Below are 22,008 nucleotides of genomic sequence, written 5' to 3' on the forward strand. Positions count from 1 at the left end.
AACAGCTTTCAGAATTCTCCAAGGATTGAAAGGGTGCGCATTGAGCCACCTTTTTTATCTAGAGATAGCTGCTAGTGGAAGGCAATGACATGTAGAAACTTAGTATGTGTCAACTGATTACATGAATGAAATTTTGACTTTCTGAGAATTCATGGTCCATTGCAGTCAGCTTGGCTACATATCTATCCTGAGTGGGTAGAAAGAGGCTCATTCCTTGATGGAGTGAAAACTTGTCTGTAAAGGAGACTCTTTTTTTTTAAGTCAAATTCTTATGAATTGTTCCAGTCTTGATTAGTTACTTCTGTCAAAAGTTGTCTGCAGAGTCCTTTAGGTGTCCACTTTGTACCATTTTGTTGTGGAGCCAGTTTGATGTGATGAAGCCAGTAATGCAGTACTTAATGCCCAGTCTCATTGTGGTTCCATTCACTTTGGCTGAGTTACATACAAAGAGGCTGCTAGGACAAGAATCATAAGCAGGGAAGAAAAGTCTGTATAACTGTGCTCACATAGTGACATAACTTGGAATCAAAATTGGACTTCTGTTGTATTCTCACACTAATTTTTTAAAGCAATTAATGGATACATTTTAGTCTTCCATATTGTGTAGAATTAGATGCCTTCCCCTCCAAATGCTGTACTTACCACCACTTAAAAATACAACTTGAATAAAATATTGAAGCCTCTGCAAAAAATAAACCAGGAAGGATGGGATTTCAGGGAAGCCTGGAGGGATTTGCATGAACTGATGCTGAGTGAGATGAGCAGAACTAGAAAAACACTGTACACCCTAACAACAACATGGGGGTGACGTTCAACCTTGAAGGACTCGCTCATTCCATCAGTGCAACAATCGGGAACAATTTTGGGCTATCTGCAAAGGAGAGTGTCATCTGTATCCAGATAAAGAGCCGTGGAGTTTGAACAAAGTTCAAGGACTATTCCCTTTAATTTTGAAAAAAAAAAACCAGATATCTTATTGTCTGAGTTTGTTACCTCTTAGACTTCTTGTCTCTTCCTTAAGGATATGATTTCTCTCTCATCACACTCAATTTGGATCAATGTACAACATGGAAACAAAGTAAAGATTGACAGATTGTTTTCTGTGGGGAGGGGGTGGGGGAGGGAAGTAAGATGGGGGAAATTGTAAAACTCAAATAATGTCTTTAATAAAAAAATTAAAAAATTAAAAAAAAAGAATGTGATCCATCCATGACAGAGCTGGAGGTGTTGGAACACGGACTGAGGCACATTTATTATTATTATTATTATTATTATTATTATTATTATTATTATTATTATTATTATTATTATTATTATTATTATTATTGGGGTTGCAAATGGGCAAATGGGGCTGGGTGGATTGCCCAGGGCTGCACAGCTAAGTGATTGCTGGGTGTCTGAGGACAGATTTGGACCTGGGTGCTCCTGGCTCCATGGCCAGTGCTCTGTCCACTTGTGCCACCTGGCTGCCCCTACTTATTATTATTATTATTATTTTTGGTTTTTGCAGGGCAATGGGGTTGGGGTGGCTTGCTCAGGGTCACACAGCTGGGTTATTGTTGGGTGTCTGGGGCCAGATTTGGGCTCAGGTGCTCCTGGCTCCAGGGCCAGTGCTCCATCCACTGCGCCACCTGGCTGCCCCTATTATTATTATAGTAATTATTATTTTTTTTTATTTTTCTCTTTCCTTTATTGCTCATGCAGGTCTATATTTGGGGGGAGGGGTATTATGTTTACTCTTAAACAAGAATATTTTAGTAATGTATAAAAAACATCATTTGTGAAAATGCTTAGAGAAATACTAATAAGTGTATGTTAAAAAAAAATTACTTCTAAGGTTTTGGTATCCTTGAAGAGATGCCCGAAGTGTAGTTTTCATCAACATAAGGGACTCTTCTTAGATCTTTTGGGCTAAACTCTGCCTTTGGATATGGCTCAATTCACAGATCATTTAGAGACCACTCCCAAATCAGAAACGTGAAACTGTGGACTGAGAAAAAAAGTCTTTAAACACTTGTATCATCTAGTGTTTTTTTAAGGTTTTTTTGTTTTTACGAGGCAAATAGGGTTAAGTGGCTTGCTCAAGGCCTCACAGTTAGGTAATTATTAAGTATCTGAGGCCGCATTTGAACTCAGGTACTCCTGAGTTCAGGGCTGGTGCTCTATTCACTTCGCCACCTAGCTGCCCCTAACTTTCAACCCCTAAAGAATATTTAGTCACTGAACGGGGTTTTCTGTTCGATTGTTGAGAAAACAATTTCAGTGCCTAGTTAAAATTGAGCTTATTTTTACCAGTAATTTTAAGATATGTTAAGGATGATAGATCAATCACCTACAAGTCCTAGGCATAGATATGAAGTAATTTGACCAGAAATCACAGCTTATAAATTTGAAAGGTAGGGATTAAACCCCAGTCTCCTTGTTAGGGCCTTTCAAATAGGAGCCATTTCATGTAATGTTCCTAGCACACTATCTGATATACAGTAGACACTTAATAAATGCTGTTTGATTGACTCCTGACTCCAAGCCCAGTATCCAATCTGAAAAATCCTACTGTCTCTAGTGTAAAGTTTAATGGTAAAGTCCTGGTTTGTTTTAGAAGAATGAACCTAGATCTTCAGCATAACTTTAAATTATATATCATTTATTGAAATATAGAGATCTGAATTTATACAATTTAAAACAAAATAAAAAGGGGATATTTGTATTGCATATTATAATGATAGTCTCTCCAAATCACGTTTGCCCTCTCCACATAATACATCACACCATAGTTTTGGAAACACTTTTTTTTATTATTCTAAAATATAATTTTTGAACATTCAAAAGTGCAACAGTTAACGTGCCTGTGGGGTATATCACAGTCAAAAATATAAACAAAGGCAGTGATACAGCTTGTCATAAATGTTTTGGCAGTATTCTCCGTCTATATAGAAATACATATATACATATGGATGTATAACATCACCTTATCTTACGTCCCTCTTCACAAAACAGGACCATTTTGTACAAGTTGTCAGACCACATTTTAAGGAAATCATTGACCATTAAAACTCACAAGTCGCATTTCTTAGGCTAGCTTTTGATTGTCATCATACAAACGGAGAGCTGGTAGGATTGGCGATTTTTCCTTCTGGTGGCTTCTCACAAGGAAGCCATAAAAAACAAACATACAAACAAACTTTCAAAACACTGAAAACACACATAACAAAATATTGTTCTGAGCTACAAACCAGAACTTGTAGCCCAGTGGTTAAAATTTTGACAAGTAGGACTAGAAGCCACAGGTCCAAGAGCTTAGTATATTTTGCCAGGACACACGACTGTAGGTGCAGAGCAAAAACAAAAACACATCAGTGGAAGAAGGCTATATGAGAATGAATGATTGGTTGATAAACAGAGAAAACTGAACTGTGATTCTGGAAACACAAATGCATTTCAAGTCGGATTGGTGCTAAAAACTCCAGTTATTTTGTCCTTTTTAACAGGCTTCTACAGGCTCAGACTTCAAACTAGGAAGAGTGTTCATGATAAGAAGGGCTGATGCTAAGAATGGGTACCAACCAATTATCTGATTGTTGCTTATACATCTTCCCACCAAATCAACACAGGCCATGTTTCACTCATATGATTTCAGCCACCAAAAGGTATTTTACACAAACTGAATCAACCATTTTGTAACAAAAAATCATTATTCCAAAATGATAAAAAAAAAATAAAGCAGATCACCCTTTTCAAAATGTTGAATTGGTTTATCCATGTCAATACATTATATAAATGACTTCATTTAACCCACATTTCTTTTTAACCTGAGCTCTAATCACAATGACTATTATAGATGGAAGTAAATATACCACCAGAAGCTCTGGAAAAAAGCAACCCTTAACAGTTAGTTTTCTTGGCATCAGTTAATGCAGAAGAACTATACAAAGGAGACCGATTTGCCAGTATATGGCAGGATTTGGTTAATCTGAAACTAAAAATTTCTAAAGACAGAACTGCTATTTAACAGCTAGTCTAATTCCAAATTTCAGATTATTTTTTTCCTCAATTCAGTTCAATTTAACATTTATGTACAAGGCTTTGTGCTAGGCACTAGGGGTACAAAGACACACACACCACATACACAAACACAAAACAAACCTGTCTCTGCCCTAAAGGAGCTCACATTCAACCTCAAATCAACTTCCTATAATCTGATGCATACCATGGTCCCCAACCAGCAATGCTAAAGAAGGCTGAGGGGTTTTAGGTTGTTTCCAGTTCTATTCAAGGATTTAAGATTTCATCTGATTGAACCTTTTGATCCTGGGGATGCTAGAATGACAGCAGCCACAAATCTTCCTTGTGATTGATGATTGTAAGTCCAATAAGAAGCCTTTCATTACTTCAAAGGGAATTATTATATTTCTTAGTACAATTGATTAGACAATCTCTTCAGTACATGATTTTACAAAGAACAAAAACCCAGAACTTAGAACTGCCTGGGTGTTGCTACATGACTTTTTTCTTCTATGATCAACTAACTTTAATCTGCTACTGCTATTATCATCTTATATAGCCAAAGCTTATTCAGTATAAATGCCCCAAACTCAATAAATCATTACTTATTTTGTACAGCTGATCTTCACTATTGGATTTGTGTTGATGTTTCCGAATTGTGCTTTCTCTGAAGGGAAATGTGTTCTAAATTACACATTTAGAATTACTGATGACAGTAGTCATATTATTAACATAGTTAGCAATATGTAAAAGACTTGTTAGGCTTCTAAACAGCCCAATTCTATCAAAAGAAGGTTTGTTAATGATTATCTTTCTTCTTTATTATTCAACACTTAAAAAAAAAGTAACATGCTATAGTACCAGTATCCTTTAAGTTTCAAAAGTGGTTTTGCACGTACTTCCAAGGTAGCCCAACAGCAGCTGACACAGGATGTTGTCAAGGGGGAAGTACATAAATGTTTTTAAGTGGTCTCTTCTGAAGTCCAGAGAATATATTCATTACAAATCTAAATATATCCTCAGATATTTATTTACATAATTACAAAGATGGCATTATGATGCAATGAAAATTCTGTTCATCAGAGTCATCAATGCCCTCGAAGCACAAAGTTGGTCTTGTTTGGCCTTTCTTTTTGCCCATCTATCTGGAAAAAAGGAAAACTCTGCAATCAATACTGAGATGCTATAGAAGTATTGCAAAGAGCAACACTGAAAGGATCCAGTTCAGCATATCTCACTCATTCGTACTCAGGATGGTTCCTGGACTCTTGACTGGGAGATTCTCTTTTAAAAAAAAATGGAATCTCCTTGCATCATTTGCATTGCAATAAAGTGGTTTTCTGAAGTTTGTTCAAGTCTTTAGACCGAATGGTGAGTATCTCTTTCCAGAAATGGAATACATCCACCAGATCCTTGACCATTACAGGAAGCTATCTTCAACCAGATCTGAGGAGTCTATCCCAATGTCATCCATCATGTCGATGTCCTCAATGGTTTCATCCTCTCTCTTGATGAAGGTAGAGCTGCTGGAACCTGTCTCAATAGCACTTTCCTCAGATGTCTGGGAACTGATGAAGACAAAGAACAAGAGAAACTGAGACTCATAGCTAAACTTTCTGGGCTATGATTATATAAGGAATACTTTTCCAGAATTTGCTATTTGGGCTCAGGTGCTCCTGGCTCCAGGGCCAGTGCTCCATCCACTGCGCCACCTGGCTGCCCCTATTATTATTATAGTAATTATTATTTTTTTTTATTTTTCTCTAGCTTTTTGTCATGAGGCAATGATTAAGAACATGGATTAAACAAATAAATGAAATTTGTAGGCCATCTCCAAAGTAATTTTGGACATTCTATTTACCTCTTCTCTTCCTAAACTTTTCTTCACAGTTGCTAAACAAGTTGCCATGGGGACTGATACATTTCAGTAAATTCTGCAACTGCTCTGCTTAGCTCTGGTAGAAATGAAAATGAGCATTGACACATCCCAAAAGAAGGGAGCTAGAAAAGGCAGCTCATCAGGATCAAATAGTTTATGAGTAGGAACCAGTCACTGGGGACTGTTCAATGGCTCACTGCACACTAGTTCCCTATCACTGACTTACTAATTCCTCCCTCCCCTGGAATAATAATCATGAAGCTAGAAACAAAGGTCATCAATCAGTTGTATAGAATATGATTCTGGACAAGTCACTTCCTCTCTCTGGATCTCAGTTCTTCATAGGTAAAATGAGTGGATTGGGACAAATGGTACCTCTCTATATGTTTTCCTCTATCCTCCTCAGCTCAAACTCCAGGATCCTATAATCTTATATGGTCCATGGATGATACTTACCTGTGTCTGTTTCTTTTGCCTAGGTCATCTTCAGGGATAGGGTCAATGTCAGGCAAAGGGATGATATAGCCACTGTCAGCACTCAACCTCTGTTCATCATAGTTGCCTTCCCAGTCCTTCAGCTTGTCTTCATTTTTGTAGGTGACACCAATGTAAGCATTATCACACTCCACTCTCATGCGAGCAACAGCAGGATGGTCACTCTTCAGGAAGTCCAGGTGAATTTTCTCATAACTCTGCAAACATCAATTTTATATCATTATTCAAGCACTGCTAACTTGACTGCTGAAAGGGGAAGTAAGGAGGGGAGGACATGTTCATTTATTAAGCACCTATTATTTGACAGGCACAATACAAAGCACTCCACAAAGATGAATTCATTTGATCCTCAGAGCAACCCTATAAAGTAAATGATTCCCATTTTATAGTTGAGAAAACAGGCAACTAGAGGTTAAGTGACTTGTCCAGGGTCACCCAGTTAGAAAGTGTCTGAGGTCAGATTTGCACTCATGTTTTCCTAAGTCCACATTCTACCCACTGCACTAACCTAGCCAGATAGAAATGAAGGAATCAAGACCAAATAAACTTAGAACAATCTTTCAAATTCACTTCTCACTCTCATTTTCTGATGATTCATAAAATAGATTCTAAAGCTAATAATACAGGAGATAACAGATCAGAAAGAAATAGAGCATCTAAAATGTAGAGTCTAAAAAGACAAAGCTCCTGTTTACTGGATCAACATACATTCCTTGGTGGATCTTGAAGACTTGCTGCCATTACACCCTCACTCCTCTACACTATGGCTTTAATGTTATAGGGAGAATGACTTCTCCTCCAAAATCCTTCTGGCAATCACTCTTAAAATTTCAAGGATGTCAGAAGTGGAACTCTAGTAGGAAATATCCTTAGACTCCTTGGTTAATAAGTAAGGGTTCATTCTGGACCACAATTTTAACCTCTGACCTCATCATAGTTCTAGTTGAACAGACAATAGCAGTACAGACCTGCCCCAGGTTCTTCCCTTTCCAGTTTCCCTAATCATCTTTCAATGGAAATTTGATAAGCAATGGCATGTTAAAAATTATCTATAATTTTTAGTACATGAATGTCTAGGAAATTGGAGTAAAGGACAATTTTCAGTACATGAATGTCTCAGAAAGTAAAATGTTGGATAATGAAATATTTGGGAGCTGACCAAATACGTTTTTATCAATACCTTTTTAGTACTCATGAAGAGAGTTGTTTCTTTCTGATATGTGGCATGTCATACTCTTCCTTTCGATTTGCATTGGTTACTTTTTTTTTAGGTTTTTGCAAGGCAGTGGGGTTAAGTGGCTTGCCCAAGGCCACACAGCTAGGTAATTATTAAGTGTCTGAGGCCAGATTTGAACTCAGGTACTCTTGACTCCAGGGCCAGTGCTCTATCTACTGCACCACCTAGCCGCCCCACATTGGTTACTTTATACAAAGCTGCCTATACAACAGAGAATCCATGGCAACAGCAAGCCATGGATAGTGTACCTCCAAGGCATTGGGTAAAAACCAGTTTTACATGGATTTAAGTGGATTCAGTTTAGTGACTTAATGAAGTGTGGCTGCCCTAAGATGTGTAACCACACTATCATTTCAAATATTCAAACATCTGGGAAATAAAGAATTTACAAGTGTTGCTAACAGAAGGGAAAAAGATGAAAGAGGAGGCCTGCAGGAAATGGGAGGTGCTGCCTCTAACAGAAGTTTGGGCTAAGCATTTCCACCTAAGGCCTGAGGAACATCCTCTGAATCCAGAAGCCTTCTTCCCTTGTCACCATTTTGAAAATATTATTTTATTCTAGTATCACCCCAAGAAGAGCCATATCATTGGAGTCTCCTCTAGTTTTCTGCTGACTCTTCTCTTCTTCCCTTTCAAACTTTATACATATTCAGTGCTTTAAAAATGTGAGGCAAGCAACACAGTGTAGTGATCAGAAAACTGGACATGGAGTCAGGAAGAGCTGAGCTCAATCTACCTCAGTCACTTGCTAGTTATATGAACATGGATAAGTAACTGAGCTTAGTTTCCACAAGAATCAAATGGTTACAATAATACCTAGGACTATGGATTAAGGGAGCTGGGAGAGACTTTTTAAGAAGTCATCTAGTTAAAAAACCCTTCTTTTCAGAGGGGAAACAAAAGCCCAGAAAGGTTAAGGGATTTTTCCCAAGATCCAAGGTTGAGAAAGGCAAGTGAATTAATGTACCTGAGTTGTATTTCAACCTTAAAACATGAACAAATGTCTGTTATTGTATTTGATTCAATTTCTCTCCTTCCCTGGTCCCCTGAGGAGACCCACTCACAGCCTGCCCAGATTGCTGAGAGACAAACCTTCTTATACTGCCCAGGTAGAAGATTTTCCACAATCTCACTCAGATGGTAAAAGGAAGGTCTCTTCTCTGGCTCACTGTTCCAGCACTTCACCATGATCTCGTATCTGAAGAAAGAATGGAATCCAGTGTGAGAAGAAGGAATAGAACCAGACCCCACCCTAGCAGCAGCAACATGGGAAAGATGAGACACCCAACCACAGATTCAGAGAAAGCTTACACTTCACTGGTGGCATGGTCAGGCTTGGCCATCCGGTATCCACTTTTGATTTTATTATAGAAAGTAGAATCCACCATCATTCCAGGATAGGGCGTGCCTCCTAAACACAAAAACATCCCCAAAATAACATTACCAAACAAGGATGTGGGGTATTCATTTAAGCACTGTAGGAAACAGTGGTGCTTATATCATAAATCCCATTGGTGGTGCTGGGTCTTTATTGGAATATAACTGATCATATTCCAAGTTATGTGGAATTAAGTCAAATTCCTACTCCAAAAAAAAATCATAATTGAAGTAATGTGGCCCCCCACCAGCATAATTTGCTTATTTCAGAAACAACAGAAAGAAAATGACTTTGGGGACCTGGTCACTAGAAATGGCCCTAAAATGGTCACAAGGAGTTGCAGATTGATTGGACAGTAAATCAAGTCATATTCTTATTTAGGCTTGGCATGAGTCCTTTGGCAGTGATAGGATCCATGACTGGGGAGGTATGAATAGTATCAGAATCACTGTATTAGTCTAATAGCAGTAGCCCACACATCATTTTCAGTGAGGCAGATGTACTGACTTCTTCACAGGGGGTTTTTTTAGGTAGTTCAGATCAAGAGCAGCAATACTAAATATCTTAAATACATATGTGAAATGCATCATCTAGAGTACGGAAAATGAGTTCATATAATAAAAGGGTCTACCAATAATACACTGATGGCGTACAAAGAAATAACAACAGGCACCAGTTTGTTGCACACACTCAACCCAGTTTATGAGGGATTGTGCAATGTGAGGTAAAGCACAGTTCACCACTGTCTCAGTTCGTTTCTTTCCATGTCTTTGAGGCTAAAATTCACAAATTCGGCTATTTTTGTCTATAAAAATGACTGGAGTCAATTAGAAATTATATAACACAGATCAGCAAGCAAATAATAATATTTATTTTATCTTTTTTTTTTACTTTTTGTGATGTTAGAGAGGGCTCTGTCTCTTCTGCCTTCTCTGATTGTATGTTTCTGCCCTTTGGGAATGCCAGTGATGTCTAGATTTTGTCCCACAGGACTTCAGAATAGCTTCCTCTACTGACAAGCAAAGTATGTAAAGAAAGGGCGAGGAGTGGCTAGGTGGAGCAGTGGATAGAGCACTGGCCTTGGAGTCAGGAGTACCTGAGTTCAAATCTGGCCTCAGACACTTAATAATTACCTAGCTGTGTGACCTTGGGCAAGCCACTTAACCCCATTGCCTTGAAAAAACTAAAAAAAAAAAAGGGGGGGGAGAAAAAAATAACATGTGAACTTTCTTTTGACTTTTCAGAAGGGAAAGAATGTGTAAAAAAGAAACCAAGAGGGCTCCAGTTGGTTGGATCCTCTCAATCTTGTCTGCGATGGCAGGGACAGAGAGTTCTGATAGTATCCAGTTATCAGTCCACATGGTTTCTAATGCCTGCTTTGTAACTTTGAAATGACTGTGATTGCTTTAACTTGAGTAATTCTTATCTTTCAGGGAATTGAAGAAAAAGCAGGAGTTAAACCTTGTACAGTTTTAATACTGCCTCAATTCTGCACTTTCAAGTGCAGACACAGCAAGAAACCACAACATGCAGGTTGTCCAAGATAAACTGGCATTGGGAGGTTCTACCATATTAAAGGAGCAGTAGGGTATTATGGGTAACCAAGGGAAAGGAAAGCCCACTTTCATCATTCTATTAGAATAACATGAAAATCTGCGAGAAATTCTACATTTTTATGCTACTCACTTTTCAAGACCCAGTTCAAATAGACCATGACTGATAACTATTCCAGCCCACAGTTTTTCTTTCCTTTTTTTGAATAGCATCCTTATTTTTAATCAATAGCAGAGAGTAAGCTCTTGAGGGAAACATTGGCAGGGAGGGGAGGGAGCAGGTTGTGGGGCAATGGGATTAAATGACTTGCCCAAAATCATACAGCTAGTAAGTATCAAGTGTCTGAGGCTAGATTTGAACTCAGGTCCTCCTGACTCTAGGGTCAATGCTCTATTCACTGTGTCACCTAGCTTCCCCCCACTATTTCATTCCTATCTTTGTAGCCCAAGCACTGAACATATAGTAGATATTTAATATTTATAGTATCCATTCCACAAAGTGAAACACTGGCCTCCTCTCTGTTTCTTTCTTGAGACTTAAGAACATGATACATGATGCCAAGTACAGTATTGGGCTTATGAAAGAAATGCAATATTTACTGACTGAGAAGTATTTACTGAAAAATACTAAAGGTGAATCAAAACCTTCAACTCTCACGAGCTATGGACAATGCTATTCACATCCAGAGGAAAAAACTATGAAGTCAATGCAGAGCAAAGCATATTATGTTCACTTCTGAAAAACTTCTTTAGTGTTTTTCCTCTCTTTCTCATGGTTCTTTCTTTCCCCTTAGTTATAATTCCTCTGTCACAATATGACTAATATGGAAATGTTAAATAGGATTGTACATGTACAACTTTTGCCATACTGTTTGCTGCCATGGGGAGGAGAGAGGGAGGGAAGGGTGGTAGAAAAATGTTGAACTCATAAATTTCCAAATGGATGAAAATTCCTTTGCATGTAATTGGAAAAATAAAATTAAATTTCAAGTAAAAAACAATCACCTTCAACCCTCCCTTTCCCTGCTATTTCAGAATTGGCTAGGTGGCAAAACCTAGGCTCTAATCCTCTGTCACTCACTGAGTCATCTTTGGCATGCTGTTAACTGTTCCCTTATCGATAAAAATGAGAAGACTGAACTACATGATCTCTAAGGTCCCTTTTCAGTTCTAGCACTGTATCTATCTCCTAATGAGAGAAATATCTCATTATTGCCATGCATGAGATCCCCCACTTAACTCAAAGTCAAGAGCAAAAAGGTAACTGATGAATAGATATGGTCATGGGTGTGACAAGTAGAAGAGAAGAGACATTTTCCCAGTGTGTACCACAAGATGGGGGAAATTAGGGGAAAAGTGGGAATACCTTTATACACATTATTGACAAGGACCTTTTCCTACATCTATTTAGGAGCCACTGTCTCAGGAATGGGGTATGCAGGAATATAGAATCTAACAGCATAACTATCTTCCACTTTAGTAATTCAAAGGGCTGTTTGAGGAACAACTTGCTTCTTTTTTTTCATCTACATGAAGCCTGAATCCCCACTCCCCTTATGAAAAGGCTTCAGAAGCCAACCTTCATTCTGATTTATCATGATTTGCCATCTTGTATTTATAACACCCTGATATTCCCCTGCTGAACTGCCTCAAGGACAGAAGTAATACTGAGAAGTACAAGTTCATTAATGAGTCCTTTCAGGCACCTACCAAGGGAAAAGATCTCCCACAGCAGGATGCCATAAGACCAGACATCACTCAGCGTGGTGTACAGATTGTCAAAGATACTTTCAGGAGCCATCCACTTCACTGGGAGAAAAGTCTGCATCAAAGAAAGGCAAGGGAAAGAGATGTGTGCATATGTTAAAAAATAAAAGTCAAATCACAATACCATATTTTTGCTGCCACAAATAAAGATGAAGGACAATAATAGAAACAAGATTTCTTTTTTTGCTGGGACTTGGAAACTTTTTATAGTAATCCTTGCTCTGTAACCAGTTAGGACTCTGAGAAAAATGTACTTTCTGCTACATCATCTCCAGGAATGCTTAATTCCCCCAACTTTTATTCTTTTTTTTAAAAAAGGTTATTTTTTTGCTTTGACACCTACATGTCAAAATCATCAAATATATCAAAAATAAATATGATATATATGTATATGTATATGTAACTTTCCTCCCTCAACCCCTTTCTTCAAAGAAGCAAAAATTTCCAATAGAAGACTTGAGTCTAAAATAGGTATTTTTTTATCCTTTACTGAGCAAATTGAGTAACTGGTAAAATTTACCCAGTGACTTTTGGGGTAAATGGTAGTCAATTGATTGTTAACATGCTGCAACTCCAAACTCAAGGGATCCTCCAACCTTAGCCACAATGCAGCAGGATTATAGGTGTGCTTCCACCTGCTGAGCTTCTTTTTGTACTTTTAGAAAAAAGTCAGGGAAACCATCAGAGGTCAATCACTGAGAAACCTGGTAAAAGAAGAACTTAACCCAATTGTAGGGGGTGATCTGGCTTCCTGAATAGATCACACTAAAGATATCAAAGTTTCTGTGTAGTCTCCTTAATATTCAGTAATATTGCTGGGGAGGAAGGGCAGGCAGTTAATCACATAGATTATTATTTTTACTGGATCACCAGGTGAATATGAACTCTAGAAAAGTCAATGAACCTATCTGAGGTCAAAGTTGGAACTCTAGGTTCCAGACTATATCTCACCACAAAAATCAAATTATGTTAACTCATTGTGCCAAATATTCTGTGATCTCTCCAGACATGCCCTAACTCTAAAAAATACAATCTGGAATTAGAAAGTCAAAAATCATCTAGCAAAATTTATCATTTTAAAGAGGAGGAAACAGAGACCCAGTCAGGAAAGTTGGTTACCCCAAGATTACATGGCTATTATTACAAAGTTATGTTTAAAACTCAGAACTTTTGACATTCACCTTAGCCTTTTTACCAAAATAGTATACTAACTCCTCTTCAAAATAAATTGATTTGAAAGGTATCTATTTTAGCCAAGGATTTTCTCTGTTCTACCTGAATAGTTTGAATATGGCTACAGAAACAAAATGGCATCCTCCATCCCTGTTTTTGGCACAGAACAGTCCACATGAATTGTCATAGAGTCAACAGCTACAGAGACTGAAGCTACATGTGAACCTGATAGGAATGACCAGATGTCATTGCCTTAGTCCACTCTTTCTGCTCAACCAAAGGGAGCTCCATTTCCAACATGAAATTGCTATCTTTAATTGCCCTGAAGACCTAAATAAAATGGGAGAAGCTAATTCAACACACCAGATACTTACACTTCCCTTGGATACATAGTTGGAATCATGCATGATGTCTCTGGCCAAGCCAAAGTCACAGATCTTCACTATTTTTCCTTGAGCCAGAAGCACATTGCGGGCAGCCAGATCACGGTGAACACACTGTGAAGAGACAGAGGCACCAGTATAGGGCTGGCTCATGCAATGAATTGAGAATCTTACTACTTTCTACCTAATCCTAACCATGACCCTTAAAAAAAGGGGGAGAGGGGGCAGCTAGGTAAGGCAGTAGATAGAGCACCAGCTCTGGAGTCAGGAGGACCTGAATTCAAATGTGGTCTCAGACACTTAAATAATTAACTAGCTGTGTGGCCTTGGGCAAGCCACTTAGCCCCATTGCCTTGCAAAAAAACCTAAAAAAAAAAAAGACTATTCACTATTTTAGGGACTGTCAAAAATGATCCATAATACCTTCGACCTATTGTGATTTTCATTATAGAGACTGATACCAATAGGAATGGGATAGCTGTGTAAATGGGAGGTATATAGCAGGAATTCCATTTTTATTTGCACTTTGATCTGTGCAATAGCTTTCTCTCTATAGGAAAGGGAAAAAAAGTAGCTACTTTTACCTAGATTCTCTCTTCTCTTTCCCCAAATACACATTACCTAAAGCACTCTTCCATCTCCAGCTGGGGACTGGACACTCATTGAATGTACCCTATTCTTGAAGGCACTTACATTTTTTGAGGCCAAAAACTCCATTCCCCGGGCAACTTGATAGGTGAAGCTCAACAGATCCAAGAGACTGAGACCTTCTGAACTATCATCTGAAAGAAGGTTCTTGACTTCTGGATCTGTTGGAAAATAAGTGAAGTTTTTAGGGACAAACTGAATGACATGAGGATAGACAGAAGAGATGAAAGACTTTCTTCCTGTAAACAGACCACAGGGAGGTTTCTCTCCCCAGAGAAAGTCACAAAAAAAAATCTTCTAGTCACAAGGATTAGTCCCCTCAAGAAGGGCTAAGTTAAGGTCCCATAAACATGTTATTACCAGTTCCCAAATTTTTTCAGTCTTGATGATTAAATCCTCCCCAGTAACTCTTACCAGAAAGAAAAGATATACAAATGTCCCCTAAGAAAACAGCAATTTCTAAGCATTATAGAAAAATACTAAAGAGTAAAAGTGCTATTTTCATTTTATTTGTTTCATATCTTCCTCTTTCTCCATTTTGTTAAAAAAAATCCAATTTAGATCTGATAGCAATCCTCAAATCTATATTAAGTCTGTTTTGGTTTGGTTGAAATGTATCCATTTTTTCTCTGTTATTCTGACTTGAAATGTTCCCAGGATTTTCGAGGAAGAAGGAGGAAGAAGTATGCCAACAATTCCTAATCCTTTTTTGAAATTTTTCATTAAAGAAAAGAGGGATTCCAGCCATCCACTCATTTCTGCTGGCTAAGTGAAGTCTTGAAAAGCAGATTCCTGCTGCCAACTTAGCCTAGGACTTAGAGTGATTCAGCTTCTCCTTATTCTTAGAGCCAAGATGACCAGTACTGCCTGGGAAACACAGGGAAGGAAGTGCTGGCCTCGATCACTGTCCAATATCCAAGAGGAATCTTTAAAAGGGGGTTAGAAATTCAACTATTTGCTATCTATTAGTAAATATTGGAGGTATAGAAAATATTATGTGGGTATATTTTGTTGCAAATTTTACAAATAAGGACATCTACATGAGGCTCAAATGAAATGACATGTAAAGTATTTTCTAAGTTTTTAAACATTATATAAAGGGAATTATTATTATTATTATTGTAGTTGAATATCTAAAAGTCATAAGTGCATCTTATCATCATGCTCAAAATTTTCTGGGGCTATTTTAATGGAGAGTAAAACTAAGATCCAGGTAAGTCAAGATGGAATGATGAAAGATAACTTCCACTTTCCCTACGCAAGGTGGAGCATTTGACCCAAAAGCTGTCATTTATATATATGGGAAGGTTACTATATTCAAATACCATTTACCTGATTCAGATTTCTTTTTATATGATGCAGGGCGATCATACATTGATCTTTGAATATCTGAATATTTAGAGCCCTGTTTTCTTTCCAGCATCGGAACATACTGTGTGGTATCAGCTTGCTTCATATCCATATAATCTCCATTGTTTTCAAAGGATAAAATGACATAGCTGTAAAAACATAAAAGCAAATGTAATCCAATCTTCCCCCTCAAATAGATCAGTAACAAAAGCTCTCTATGCCACTGCTTCTGAAAACATCATTTAGCATCATAACCACAGCTGTCCACTAAGCTGTCCACTAGTTCTTAAATACAAAGAAGTCTCAATAAACTCTCATTGGCCTTTCAGGGCATTTCAGATGTTGTCATGTATCTATTTGCTCCTACAAAGAGAATCATTTCTCTTGGCACTACTATAGATTTCAGGGTACAAAGAGACTAAATGTCCCTGGCAAAGAAACCCTGAAACAGCTGGGCATGGAATTCGACAGCCCAAGTAATAGCTAGCCTCTGTTTTGCCTCCCTTAGCCACATTACATTTGACACAACTTAAGTTGTTTCTAAGTGGCAAAAATCAAGTGGCTCCAAGAATGCTTCTGACTATAACATCTACTCAAGATCTTCCCATATGATGTCATGATCAGACAGACATGTTTGAGAGGATTGATTATTCAAACTGGGATGACTGACTGGAACAATCATGGACAGACCATGGTCCAAATTTTCTTGACAGGAGATTAGCTGGTAATGGTATCTATACTCACATAAAAAGATTTACAAATTGATGAACTAATACTCTTTGTTCTCTCTCACCTCCTTGTGCTTTCATCAGCTGAGTTCATCCCAAAGATATCTAGCTCTTTCTTTGTCTTCTCTGGATTATGGCTCAGGAAGTTGTCTCTATTCTTATGCAGATAGTTGACCAAATCGCCATAGAAACAATATTCCGTGATGATATAAATGGGTCCTACAAGAAAATCAAAGAAGATGAGAATGATATTAATGATGAGGGACAATTTCTAGGACAAAAAAAAGTATCACATAGTGATCTCTTTAGGCAACACTCTGGTTTCTGCTCAAAGACAATGAATTTAAGCATAGTATGAAATCTCAGACAACCCCAATCAAAACACTCATGGTCAATGGTGTGTGTGTGTGTGTGTGTGTGTGTGTGTGTGTGTGTGTGTGTGTGATGACAGAGGCAGAGAGAGCACAGAGACACAGACAGACAGAGAGAGAGAGAGAGAGAGAGAGAGAGAGAGAGAGAGAATGAGATGGGAAGAAGACTGCCACATTTAATTATTTTCAAAGCCACAGACAAAATATTCTTTCCCAGATCATCAAGTCTACCTGATTTGGTACATGCTCCTAGAAGATTTACAATATTTAAATGGGGTCCCAGATGAGTCATTATCTTCAGTTCTGACATGAGGGCCTGTTTTTCACTGGATCTAGCTGTGGCTGTTGGAGAAATAAACCACATCACTTAGGTTGAACTATACATCCCCTCATCTTACAAAAGGTCTATAATGCATCATTAAAGTCAAAGAATGCACATTTTATTTATACTCTGTCTAAACAGGGAGTGGACAGGAGTTCAATTTTAGTATGTCTTTGGAGGAAGAGGGAAGCTAGGCATCTAATACATAGTCTTTGTGGTAAAGAACCATTAAATATCAATTCTTGATTTTTCATGATACTGATGAAATCGAAGTAGAAGAGGAAAGAGATAACCAAAATCAATGAAGTACATTAAAAATCATAAATATGATTTTAAAAAAAGGTTCCAGATTATGCTCAAAGGGTAATAAAAATGTGCATACCCTTTGATCCAGCAATACCACTACTGGGTTTATATCCTGAAGAGATCATGAAACAGGGTAAAAACACCACTTGTCCAAAAATATTCATAGCAGCCCTGTTTGTGGTGACAAAAAATTGTAAATTGAATGAATATCCATCAATTGGGGAATGGCTGAACAAATTGTGGTATATGTATGTTACAGAACACTATTGTTCTATTAGAAACCAGTAGGAATGGGAATTCGGAGAAGCCTGGAAGGATTTGCATGAACTGATGCCGAGTGAGATGAGCAGAACCAGAAGAGCACTGGTATACCATAACAGCAACATGGGGGTGATGATTAGTCTTAATGGACTTGCTCATTCCATCAGTGCAACAACCAGGGACAATTTTGGACTATCTGCAATGGAGAATACCATCTGTATCCAGAGAAAGAATTATGGAGTTTGAACAAAGACCAAAGACTATTACCTTTAACTTAAAAAAAAACCAAAACATTATCTTCTTATTATGTAATTTTGCTATTTTATATTTTATGTTTCTTCCTTAAGGATATGATTTCTCTCTCAACACATTCAATTTAGATCAATGTATATCATGGAAACAATGCCTTCTGTGGGGAGTGGGGGGGAGGGAAGCAAGATTAAGGGAAAAATTGCAAAATTCAAAATAAATAAATAAATAACTTTTTTGAAAAATAGACAAAATTAAAAAAAAAAGGTTTCTGTTCTCAGCATGCCCTACTAAGGTTCTCCTGAGGCAAATGTATTGAAGGAAAAAGAGCAATATCAGACAAAGATCAATTACAATCTTCTTCATTAGAGGGAATATGCAAATTGATGAGCTCAAAGAACCATTGAGGTAGTGAAGAACATTAATGCTTTTCATCTTCTTTTCCCAACTTTTATTTCTATAATTCTTTTTTTTTTTTTTTTGGCAAGGCAATAGGGTTAAGAGGCTTGCTCAAGGCCACACAGCTAGGTAGTTATTAAGTGTCTGAGGCCGATTTGAACCCAGGTACTCCTGACTCCAAGGCCAGTGCTCTATCCACTGTGCCACCTAGCTGCCCCCTTTTCCCAACTTTTAACAAGAAAAAAAGAAAAATTAATATATTTGAACATAATTTTGTTCATTATCTCTGATCAACTTGCTAAATACAAGTCATGAAATTTTTTTTAAAAAGAGAGACAATCTATTAACTGAATAGATCCCTTTTCAACTGAGATATGATCATATTGATAATGTAACAATGACCAGTACTATTACTACTGTTATATTTACCTAACCAGTGATAAAAGTTTCCTTAAATTGTATAAATCTATAGTAGTGTTTTCTTTTGTTTTTATAAAACAATGGACTTCAAAAAGTTGATAAATTTGCCAGAAAAGAAGGAAAGTTCCAAGGCCTTTGCCTCCTGAGGTTTTGGTATAGCTCCTGCAATGTTCAGACTGATTTAAAGAATAAATTCTCCTTATATCATCCTCATGATTATGGAAGTGAGAAGAGCTATAAAAACATAAACATTCTGTCATACTTACGTTTTAGCATTTTCACAGCCACCTTCATCACAGGCTGGGAACGGCTTAATCCATATGCAGTCCCTTCAACCACTTTTCCAAATGCACCTGAGCCCAGAATTCGGCCTAAAGGAAACATAAATCATTGGTTCACTCAAGTGTCGCACACACATCACCTTAGCTTTATTTACTACCCCCTCAGCATTCCCACATGTGTAAGTGATGTGAGTGAACATAATTATTCTTTCAACGTCTCATGTCAAAAACAGAACAGCCGCCTCAGAGAAAGGCATTAGAATAATTGCTTTAATCATGTAACATCTGCAAAGAAATGGTAGGCAGTCATTACCAATGGCAGTACAGCACCAAGAACTGTATCTAACTGGGACAAATGGGGTTTTTCCTCAGAAAGCTGAAATCTAGACAGGAGGGTCTCTTGTTCTCTGTGGTCACCTCCCATTTCAACATGAGAGAAGCTACGTGGCACAAGTGCCTAGTGCATCGACCCTGGAATCAGGAAGACCTAAGTTCTAATCCAGTCTCAGACACTTACTATGTGACCTTGAACAAGTCACTTAACCCTGATTGCCTCATATCCAAGGCTGTCTCCAATCATCCTGATTCATATCTGGCTACTGGACCCAGATGGCTCTGGAGAAAGCGAGATTGGTGACTTAGCATAGCACCCCTTCGCTCAAATCCAATTCAGGTACTTGATGTTATGGTCTTCTTTTCAAGAGTGAAGGACAAACCAAACTAAAATGGAATGAACAAGGAACACAATCCCCAAATCCAGATTGATTAAGGTGATGTGATGACCCCTAGCCTATCTTGAAATAACAGAATATAAGGGGCTCCTCTTTAGAGAGACACAGTTCTATCCTTAGCCATTGCCTTTAATAGTACCCTCAAGTCTAACATCTATGGTTCCAATATTGATATGAATAATTAGATCCCATTCTACCTAGATTACAGATAGATAGCTAGATGGATAGATGGATAAGATTTTGACCTCAGGCTTCTGTAACGGGCAGTTTTATGTTGGAAAATTATTTGTATAAGACATAACAATACTTAACTGAACTGTGGTTAAATATACATAATGATCTAACTAATGTTCAAATAAGGATAAGGAGATATAATTTTTATCTTCTTTATCTATTATCTTCTTTGCCTTATGCACAAAATTACTTAATTATTATTGCTGTGTATTCTAGCTATCTGTTTAGCTATATTTATTTATATGTATATACATATATATGTATACACACACACACACACACACACACATATATCTAGAGTGTGTCTGTTTGAAGAATTTGAAGACAGAGGGTGGCTAGGTGGCACAGTGGATAGAGCACTGGCCCTGGAGTCAGGAGTACCTGAATTCAAATCCAACCTCAGTCACTTAATAATTACCTAGCTGTGTGGCCTTGGGCAAGCCATTGCCTTGCAAAAAAAAAAAAAAATTTAAAGATGGGACCAGGTAGAATGTGGTTCTTGGGTTTGAACCAAGCAGTTATCAAAGATCAAAATTAAATTCAGCATGTGATTTATAAATGAACTAAACAAGATTGATGTAGGAGATACATTGGTATTCTCACATTAAGCACCAACTGAGAACTTATTGTAACACCAATAGCTGTCATAATGAGACTTTCTTATGTTCTGCATTCTTTCATTCATAATTTGATAAAGATGTGTTCTCTTGGATTAGTGTCTTTCTCTTCATCTATCACAAGTTTGAAATGAAAAGTTGGTAATGAGTTTTAGCTGTCATTTTGGCTGTTTTAGCTTTTTTTGCAAAAAAAATTCCAACTTTTTTTTTCCCTGACAGAAGGAACATAGACATATTCAGAATGTATTGGATCAAATTATCTTTAGTGGTTGCCTTCATTTGTGTATCATCTGTTCCTTTTTAGTTACAGATACATTTTGTTTCATTTTCTGCTATTCCCGATGAAAAACTATTGGATAGATGTTTTGCCAGGCCTCCACATAGTCTCTTTCCTTTGTCTGAATTTCCTTAACTATAATTTGCTTGGCAACATGTTAAAAAAAATTATTGCTGTGATTCAATAACATGGATCTTTCTGAAAGCAAATTTCCATAGCAGGATCCAACCAGACTTTTCACACATCTTGCTCAAGAGTGTTTATCCACTACCGATCTTCAAGGAACATAGTGGAAAGTCCTCTGAGGTCACGAATCAAAACACACCTCTCATGATTAATACTTGTGAGACCTTGGTCAAGTCATCTTAATTACCTCTTGAGTCTTAATTTTCCCAACTGCAAAAAGTGAGATTTAGATAAGATGGCCTCTGAGGTCCCTCCCACTTTTGATCTGTGACTCTTTAAGGATATCAAAGCTGTTTCTCAATCCTGGGAAAGTTAAGATATTATGTAAAGAAAATACCTACCAAGGACTAGCCCATCTCTAGGGAACTCCCATCTTGAGTCATAAGGCAGTTGCATCGGATCCACATAAATGTACTCATGGCCATCAGGGCTGATGGACTCAATGACTCTCCACCGAATTTCATACCTGGGTTTCTGCAATCAAAAGAATGAAGTTTTAAAAATTGTCTGATTACTAAAAGAAAAACGTATCTAGATTTGATTTAACTAGTATCATCAGCTAGGGCTGCTTCCTGTTTTTGGTTCTCACCTGTTTCCATATGATAATCAGGATAATGAGGGAAAAGATGACAATCACTAGCAACACAAGAACTGAGGCTGCCACCGTCAACTCGGAACGCATAGCTGAAGAATAAACATGAAGAAATGTTTACTTAGAATTTCCTCATGAACCTTTGTCAAATTCACTTATTTTTGGAAGA

At 37.6% G+C, this 22,008-nt stretch overlaps 1 protein-coding gene across 4 annotated transcripts in view; it reads right to left on the reverse strand.

The window, feature by feature from the left end:
• Nucleotides 1–5,282: 5,282 nt before the first annotated feature.
• PDGFRA (platelet derived growth factor receptor alpha) overlaps nucleotides 5,283–22,008 on the reverse strand; it is a 46,228-nt gene continuing 29,502 nt past the window's right edge. For all 4 annotated transcript variants that reach the window (XM_074229415.1, XM_074229416.1, XM_074229417.1 and 1 more), the window contains exons 11-23: nucleotides 21,837–21,931; nucleotides 21,589–21,721; nucleotides 19,188–19,292; nucleotides 17,196–17,306; nucleotides 16,659–16,812; nucleotides 15,848–16,014; nucleotides 14,561–14,676; nucleotides 13,859–13,981; nucleotides 12,255–12,366; nucleotides 8,925–9,024; nucleotides 8,706–8,811; nucleotides 6,338–6,573; nucleotides 5,283–5,570 (exon numbers count right to left, since the gene is read on the reverse strand). In XM_074229415.1, the coding sequence (XP_074085516.1) occupies nucleotides 5,423–5,570; nucleotides 6,338–6,573; nucleotides 8,706–8,811; nucleotides 8,925–9,024; nucleotides 12,255–12,366; nucleotides 13,859–13,981; nucleotides 14,561–14,676; nucleotides 15,848–16,014; nucleotides 16,659–16,812; nucleotides 17,196–17,306; nucleotides 19,188–19,292; nucleotides 21,589–21,721; nucleotides 21,837–21,931 (1,706 nt within the window). In that variant the 3' untranslated portion in view covers nucleotides 5,283–5,422. The remainder of the gene's footprint in view (nucleotides 5,571–6,337; nucleotides 6,574–8,705; nucleotides 8,812–8,924; nucleotides 9,025–12,254; nucleotides 12,367–13,858; nucleotides 13,982–14,560; nucleotides 14,677–15,847; nucleotides 16,015–16,658; nucleotides 16,813–17,195; nucleotides 17,307–19,187; nucleotides 19,293–21,588; nucleotides 21,722–21,836; nucleotides 21,932–22,008) is intronic.

The sequence above is a fragment of the Macrotis lagotis genome, chromosome 3 (genome assembly GCF_037893015.1).
Source record: "Macrotis lagotis isolate mMagLag1 chromosome 3, bilby.v1.9.chrom.fasta, whole genome shotgun sequence".
Taxonomy (NCBI): domain Eukaryota; kingdom Metazoa; phylum Chordata; class Mammalia; order Peramelemorphia; family Peramelidae; genus Macrotis; species Macrotis lagotis.